We start from the raw sequence: 8,179 nt of genomic DNA, 5'->3' as shown, positions 1-8,179 counted from the left end.
GGCATACAATTAAAGGATAACCTAAACCTTGTCAATGCTTACAATGCTTCCCAAGAGTAAGCAAATGTACAAAATGTTAAAAATGATCAAATTTTTTGTCTTATAAGACTCTCTCTTTTTCTTTATTTGTGCACAAAAATAAAGTAGTATGCATGCTTAGATCAAGTTTGTGGAGATGACGTCTCCCAAACACCAAGTAGAGCTTGTCACTCTACTATGGAAGACTGATAGGACTGATGTGCAGACATGCTTGCGGCAGCCTCAGGCTCTCAAGCGCCAAATGGACTAGTCATCCATTGTGGAATGATGTCGTAGGGTAACATAGGGATCCTCTACCCACTAAGAAAAGGACTCATGAACATGCTTTATCTTCTCTACACCATAGTCGAGGACGACTATGATTTCAAGAGAGAGGTAATGTCATAATAATCAATATCTAATTCTCCTAAATGATTTTCTCATATTAAACTGATCATTTAATGTGGGGAAGTGCCAGGGGAGAAAAAGCTAGAATATTGGTTAAGCTAGCAGACTGGCCACAATAGGGATCCAAAGGAGGGAAAATAGGGATCCAAAGGGGGGGCCATCTGCAAAAGAGCCATGTGCAACAATGGGCTAAAAAGACCCTAAGGTTTAGCCCATTAAGACTTCCAAAATGCTAAGGTTCCAAAATTCAAAGGTTGTGTCCAAAGGTCAACCCTAGGGAAAATTGGATGCTTTGTGTGTGCCCTAAAAGTCTTTGCACATCCCTACATGGGAGGGGGCGAGCCCCAAAGGTAGGGGATGAGAGAGAAAGCCACACACACACACACACACACACACACACAGGCTCCCTTTACACAAAGGGAATGAGGGACGCATGTCAGCTCCCTAGCCCAGATGCCCACAAGGTGTGCCCAATTCCTATTGGAAGACCCTTGAAGTGGACCAATGAGAATTAATCTAGAGTAAACTTAGTTTAATTAATTTCAAAACATTTAATAAAAGAAACCAATGAGAATTAAGTCTCCTAGAAGACTATTGGGCAGTCTCCCAAGGGGTCCAATGAGCATTCAGGAGCCCAATGGCTTGCCTGATTCCTATTGGCCAGGAGGCAAAGGGGTCCAATGAGAGTTTAGTTTAATTATTTAATTACCTAAAGCTCTCACAAAAGGGGAAAGGGGGACACATGTCAGAAGGCTATCACTTATGCTGCTTAACACCCATTGGCTTGACTTGGGGAGGGCCAATGAGGCAAAAGCCAGACCAAATTAGCAGCAAGGGCTCGCCCAAGAGAGAGAGGGGGCTGATTTTTGCAAGGCATTATCACACACACACACTCACACAAGCTCATGTGTGAAGAAAGAATACTCTATCTCCTCCCAAGCTTTAATGGAGAGCTCATCACCTACTCCAAGCTTGTGAGATAGAAGCCTACATCAACATTCTCTTGGCATGTGGATGCAAATCCAACCAAGAGCCAAGCTTCAATGCATGCTCATCTTCTCTACCAAGCTAATTACTAAGCTAAGCTATGCTAATATGAGTGATTATGTGAGGAGATGTACATCTTTCTCGTAAGATACTCCTTCTTCCTCTCAATCTACTCTCATACCCTGCTAGCTCTCACCATCTTCGAAGGTATGTGAGGTCTTGGGTCTGAGAACGGGGATAATTCAAGTTGTGTTTGATTGAGTGTTTTGCTTAGTGCATGAAGCTTCCATCTTCATTGCACTAGCTAGTCTTGAAGGAACACAAAGAATTGTATTGTACAATGTCTCTCTTGATGGGAGAAACCATAATACAAAGACTTTTGGAGGGGGGACCGGCTCCATGCAAATCCGGTCCTCAACTGTTGTCAATAGCTTAATTTCTCTCTCTTTTGAAAGTATTGTTGATGCTTTCTAACTAGGTGTTATGCTTTTTGTTGCTCTCTCCACCCAAGCACTCTTGTAATTCTCATTAGGAATCTACTCTAATGAAATGCCCACTATGTTCATGCTAATTTTCGCTACACATAAGTTATTAGGCCATTAAATGTTACAAAATAAGACGTAGCTAAGTAGATATTACAGTAGTTTACTTAATGGAGAGAGATAATTTACACACATGAGAGATTATAAAGTAGAGAGGGAGAGAAGTCAATAATTTTAGTACTTCAAACAAGAAGTAGGTTACAAAGGGATTACACCCTTAATAGAGCTTCCGCCTTGATTCACTCTCACCACCTCATACTCACTTTGTTGCATCAAGTTCACAATACAAAATGTGTGTAGAAAAGGCCTCCTTTTTATAGGCCAAAAGAGCTGCCCTCTCTCATGAGAGGGAGGCTCTCATGAGAGGCAACCGTGTGTAGCCGCCCTTGTGTAGACAAGTCCAAGTTCGAATCTCCAATGTGCCCATGTGTGGCCGCCCTTGAGAAGACAAGTCCATCTTGAATTTGGCCACCGGCCATTGACTTCTGTCCATCGGCCACCGACCACTGGCCAACTGGCCAATCGACCGATCGTTTTTCGACCACTTTTCACACGCCATCCAGCCATAATATTCCGGCAAAAGAGAATATTTTGGTGAAACCAGTCTTGAGCAAAGCTCCAGATTGGCCGTGAAGTTTTGGCTTTTTGGAGAGTGATTTTTCTTCACGCACGATGGCTTCTCCTCATAAATGGGAGCCTTACAAATGTGCGTTTTTAATACAAAAAATTACAAGGGGTAAATCAAGCTCCATACTTAACAAGAACTATAGTTGGTGTCCCCTTTGTCTAAATCACATTAGTGGATATTGTACTCACATTACAAGGATTTATCCTATGTTTAGATCTCCTTGAGCCTTTAGCAAACCATGTCAAATGATGATTGCTTTGGATTTCTAGTATGTATCTAGCAATCTAGTATTGGGACGGTCTTCTTCCTTGAGACTAAGTATAAGACTCATCCTATAAATGGGATGATATCCTTAATGAGTTAGTATCCCTAAGATGTTGATCTAGTATTGAATATTTAGCTCACCATGGTGATTGCGATAGTGTTTATTGGCTACTACCCATCATTTGTCTCTATCAGAAGCCACCTAATCCCTCCTTAGAAGAACTCCATCTTCTCCATGGCGGTGTGCAGATTTTGACTGGAGACCTAGCCATGGGGCATGCATATCCTCCAAAAAACCCACCTTTCATAGTGCCGTCACCTTTGATAGCACCACCTTCCCTAGTACCATAACTTATGACCATGCTAGCTTTTGAGTTGCATCAAAGGGGACCACATTGGTCACCTCTACCATGCCTTCTCCAAAGGTATTCACCATGCCATCACTTGGAAACCTTGCTTACAATGGTGGTTCCTATTGAAAAGGCCCATAGCACCTACCGCACTATTAGCATGTGAAGAACAACGACAAGGTATATTATAGCATTGAGGTGCGCTTTCAATGGCAACATCACCTAAAGAAGATCATCGACTCTTTTACAAAAACTATTTTTTGAAGATCAAAGACCAAAATCTTGTGGATGCTCAGCATATGAAGCAACTTTGCATGCTCACTTCCCTAAATAAAAAATAAATAATTCATAAGCCAATGGTTGGAGGGTTATATCCCCAATTGGAACCCTATTGGAGGCAATGTGCCTGATAAAGAGTGGTAGTATGCTCTAAAGTGTACTTGCGATAAAAGCAACAACAAAATTAAGCCACACGCAACAATGACAGATGCATGCAAGTAAAATCCCAACCCATTATGGTTCAAGAGGCAAGGCTTCCAGAAAGGAAAAACATGTGAGATAGTTGGGTATGTATGTATGCAAGCAACATTACCTCATGCATAGGTTTAGGTTGCTTTCCGAGTCTCAAGATTAAAAATTCCAAAGGTTTTTTCTCTGAAGATTATGTCGTTATTTAAGAGAGGATTTGGTTTTTGTTATGTTTGGGTTGAAATTGAAGTAGTGAACACATTTTTCCTATAAATTTGTGAAAATCAACGGCAAAAGATTCAATAATCCAATTAAAAATAAAAAGTCTTGGACATGGACAAAGTAAATAGAAGGCAAAGAAAGCATAACCCCTAAGTTAAAGAATAAGTTAGTCACTTTGAGTGTTTGTAGGAACGGAGAGAGTTAATTGGAAATTTATTGTTAGAGAAGAAGAGGAACTGACAATGTGATCATGTATGCTTAATGACACCATGAGCATGTGTTCTAAGAGCACCAATGTACGGAGAACCCTAGAGCAATGAGATCCTTGTTTGTTGATAAATTGCAAATGTGACTTATTCTAAGTAGTCATCCAAGTTCTCCCAAGCAGTCAAACAAAATTTCGACTTTAGTTTCATTCTTAAGTCTTTTCTACTCATTTTTTCTTCTTGGCTTACAAATATATAAGAGCTTGCCAAATTTAAGGAGAATCTAAGTGAATTTCGTTTATTTTGGCTCCTTTGCCTTAATTTAGAGAGCCATCACTATCTCTTTGTATACATTCTTGTTAGGAAATAAGACGTAGCTAAATAGATAATTGAGTAGATTACTTAATGGAGAGAGACAGATTTATATACACGAGATTATAGAGTAGGGAGAGAGAGAGTACACACGATATACGTGGTTCACCCAATGTGAGATACGTCCACGGGAAAGCAGCCACTCAATGGCTTTAGTACTTCAAAACAAGAAGTAGTTTACAAAGAGATTATACCCTTAATGGAGCTCCCGTCTTGCTTCACTCTCACCACCTCACACTCACCTTGTTGCATCAACTTCACACTATGAAATGTGTGTAGAAATGGCCTCCTTTTATAGGCCAAAAGGGCTGCCCTCTCTTATGAGAGACAGCCATGTGTAGCCGCCCTTGTGCGAATAAGTCCAAATCGAACCCTCCAATCCGCCCATGTGTGGCCGCCCTTGAGAAGAAAAGTCCGCTTTTGAATTCGGCCACCGGCCACCGGCCATTGACTTCCGACCATCGACCACCGGCCATTGACTTCCGACCACCGGCCATCAGCCATTGACTACCAGCCACCGGCCAACCGACCGGTTGTTTTCCGGCCGCCGTCTGGCCATAATATTCCGGCGAAAAAAAAGTCTCGGGGGCCTCCGCCCCCGAGGCCTTTAAAGTTGCCCCCGATTCTTGTCTGTGAAAATTTTGGTTTCCGGTGAGTGATTGTCCTTCACGCACGATGGCTTCTCCTCATAATGAGGGCCTTACAAATGTGCGCTTTTACCACAGAAAATTACAAAGGGTAAATCAGGCTCCATACTTAACAATTCTTGCATGCACCTTTCGTTTTGTAGAGTATTGGCTAAATCATGCTATCTCTACTAGATACATTGTTTTTGCTCGAGGTAGGACATGAATGTTGAGATCAACAACTCAACATATGTGTTTGCAAACTTGAATAAATTACTATCATGAATCTATCATTACCTTGATAAATATCCATCTTACACTAGCTTTGCATCCAAATAAATTTCCAGTGTCCATATATCTTTTGACCACATACATTATAATGTTTCAAGGGATATATTGAATGGATATGAGCACCTTAATTCCTTGCAAGAACCTTTATCTCACTTTCTTGCATACATAGCTGTAGCTTGAAATACTTCATTAATTTCAATTTGCCACACTTAAAGAGGGTTATAAGATAGTGAATCAAACATAGATGGTGATGATAATTCCATAGCAAAATGATAGCTCGTGTTAGAATAAAATTACAAGACTTAGGCAATGTTAAGGCAGAGACCAAGGCAAACTATGCAATCCAGCTCGCATTCCGAAACTGGCCAGCTTCATGTTTAATAAATTTAGCCCTTTTGTCTCTTCTCCTCTTGCAATTGATTGAAAAAGCATTGCAACGCTTCCACAATGTCTTTGGCAGAGAGATCACTACCTTGCTCGATCTACATGCCACATCAAGGGATTAATCATTCCAATAGCAAATGGGAAAGACAATATTGAAATGGGGTTTTAGCGTCGTATGAACTTGCCCAAGAGAAGTGTAAACATCATATAACTTTATGCAGTGTAGGAGTACATGCAAATTCATTGATATATAGACTACAGACATGGGCATCTTGCTGTACGTGTGCATTCAAACTTCAATCTTTGATGTTCATAGAGATAAGAACATGTGTGGTTGTGGATGGTGACAGGATGCATGAAGCCACAATATGCATAGTTGCAAGCTTAAATACACACACAAGCTCAAATTATGCAAAATCAAAGACGGGATAAGAATAAATGGCAAAATTAAAACCAGACAATACCTGAGCACTGAAAGTAAGATCCATTGCTGAGTCGGAGAAGGATAAAACATTCGCATGCACTATCGATATGGGCATCCTGTCAAGTACCTCCAAACATCTCACAATAATGTTTTTAATTTTATTGCAGTGAACACGAATGAGCACATCATTTCCAAATGCCCGAGCTTCGATAGCCACAAGCTCAATGCTCTCACGATCTATGTTTGTTGTATAGAAGCTCTCTGCTGAAAGAGTCCGGGCTTTCCTTTCCTCAAGCTCTTTAAGATGCTCCTCTAGCTGCTTCACATACTTGATTGCATCTCCTAGTATCGACGCTTTATCCATCTAAGTAAGCACATTCTAGAAGATTAAGCAGCAACACACACACGTGTATCACACACGTGTATCACACACACACACACACATGCACAACTTCCTTTTTATATCGAGCCAAAAGATAATTTCACTAGATCTGGTTTCTCTACCAGCTAGGTCAAAAAATGCATGTTTGACATTGAAAAAGGAGCTCCAAGTAGATTCATAGCTTCAAAAGTACCTTCGTTACCCCAGGCAAAATTGCCGACAAAGCAACAAATCTCTGGTTGAGTTTATCTCGTCTTTTGCGTTCTGCCAGCACATGCGCTTCACTCTTTGTGAGGAGGGACATGGTGGTCGTGTCTGCTGACCCGAGAAAATTATAAAGTTGCATGCGACGTTGTGCTGGTTCAATTCGCAGTAGAGGAGGCCTGTAGTGTCTATCTTGAAAGGAAAATTTTCTTTTGCCAGCATATGAAGTAGAATCCATATACAATAGTTCATCTTCCATGCTGCCCAATAGCTTCTCCACAATTTTCAGTTGCTCATCTGGTACTATTTCATATATGGAAGTCCCAGCTTTCTTTCTCCGAGTGTAGCCGAAGAGAGTCACTTCGTCGATTTGCGAAGACTGGCCGGGCTGCCCAAATGAGATGTTCCCCGAACTAATTAATCTTGATGTACGTGATGATCCTTGTAAGGTCTCTGCAGGTTCAACTACACAAGCAATCCTCGACTCTTATGCAGACCCTTCAAGCTGTACTGTATTAAAACAAGCAAACTTCGCGGAAGTGCTAGCGGATGTGTTTTCATCCACAAAAGCGATGGGATTCAACGACGAAATTAGCTGCAAAAGATGATCATTCGATGATGCAACTAGCCATGAAAGATCGTCGATACTTGCAGATGTATCATACTGTGGTTCATGCAAATCCTGTTCACGAAGCAAAGTGGAGATGACGATGGCTCAACGTGTCTAAATGATGCAGGAAATAAAAGATAGTACCAGCTCCAAATGAGAAAGCAACCAATTAATTGTGGTGCTGTCGCCGATGCCGTCGCCACCATCGGCACTGTGGAAGGATGGCTGCTGGTGCATTTCTATCAATCCACGATACGGAAGCAACTTAGGCTTACTTTCATGCAGAACTAACATGCAGAGAGAGAGAGAGAGAGAGAGAGAGAGAGAGAGAGAGAGAGAGAGAGAGAACCTGAATATTGGGAGGTCCACAATCAAGGCGCTGTGGGAGCACATAGGAGAAGGCGCCATGGTAGCTTAAAGCCCCTGCGTTAGCAGGCGGGTCCCGATCGGTGTAAGCCATATATGTGATCGAGAGAGAGACAGAAAAACGACAGAAAAACAACAAATGAGCCGCCCGCTTATGCTCAAAAAGCCTATAAAAGTGACCTCAATTTTAACGTGCCCATGAGTCCACCTTATTAGAACTAGATTTTCCCGAGTAGAATAATGGTTAGTGGGCTTCTCTTGCCTCTCTCTCTCCTCTTAGTATATACTCCCAATTGAATTCTGCAGTCAGCAATACCCCAAGATCACTAGAGAAAGCCAAAAAGAGCCAGACAAGCAGGAGGCAACCCTGCGTATGTGTACGCGCGCATGCACATCTTCACCTTGAAGGCTTGGGGGCAAGCCATTG

At 41.7% G+C, this 8,179-nt stretch overlaps 1 protein-coding gene across 1 annotated transcript; it reads right to left on the bottom strand.

Moving 5' to 3' along the window:
• Nucleotides 1-5,511: 5,511 nt before the first annotated feature.
• LOC147463464 (uncharacterized) lies at nt 5,512-7,863 on the bottom strand. Its single transcript, XM_086528965.1, has 6 exons — nt 7,736-7,863; nt 7,531-7,625; nt 7,425-7,458; nt 6,766-7,164; nt 6,231-6,554; nt 5,512-5,864 (listed from the first exon to the last, which is right to left on the bottom strand). Exons 1-6 carry the CDS (start codon nt 7,844-7,846, stop codon nt 5,769-5,771), a joined length of 1,059 nt encoding a protein of 352 aa, XP_086385091.1. The 5' UTR covers nt 7,847-7,863; the 3' UTR covers nt 5,512-5,768.
• Between the last annotated feature and the right edge of the window lie 316 nt (nt 7,864-8,179).

Source organism: Adiantum capillus-veneris, chromosome 2 (genome assembly GCF_014529385.1).
Source record: "Adiantum capillus-veneris isolate H3 chromosome 2, ASM1452938v2, whole genome shotgun sequence".
Classification (NCBI taxonomy): domain Eukaryota; kingdom Viridiplantae; phylum Streptophyta; class Polypodiopsida; order Polypodiales; family Pteridaceae; genus Adiantum; species Adiantum capillus-veneris.
This window is presented reverse-complemented; position numbering and strand designations above follow the sequence as displayed.

Excerpts from the sequence above, each read along its gene's own strand:
- LOC147463464 (XM_086528965.1), bottom strand. The coding sequence starts at position 7,846 with ATGGCTTACACCGATCGGGACCCGCCTGCTAACGCAGGGGCTTTAAGC. Across the intron at positions 7,626-7,735 it reads GTGGACCTCCCAATATTCAG|AAATGCACCAGCAGCCATCC; the intron begins GTTCTCTCTCTC and ends GTGGATTGATAG. Across the intron at positions 5,865-6,230 it reads ATCTTACTTTCAGTGCTCAG|ATCGAGCAAGGTAGTGATCT; the intron begins GTATTGTCTGGT and ends TGTGGCATGTAG.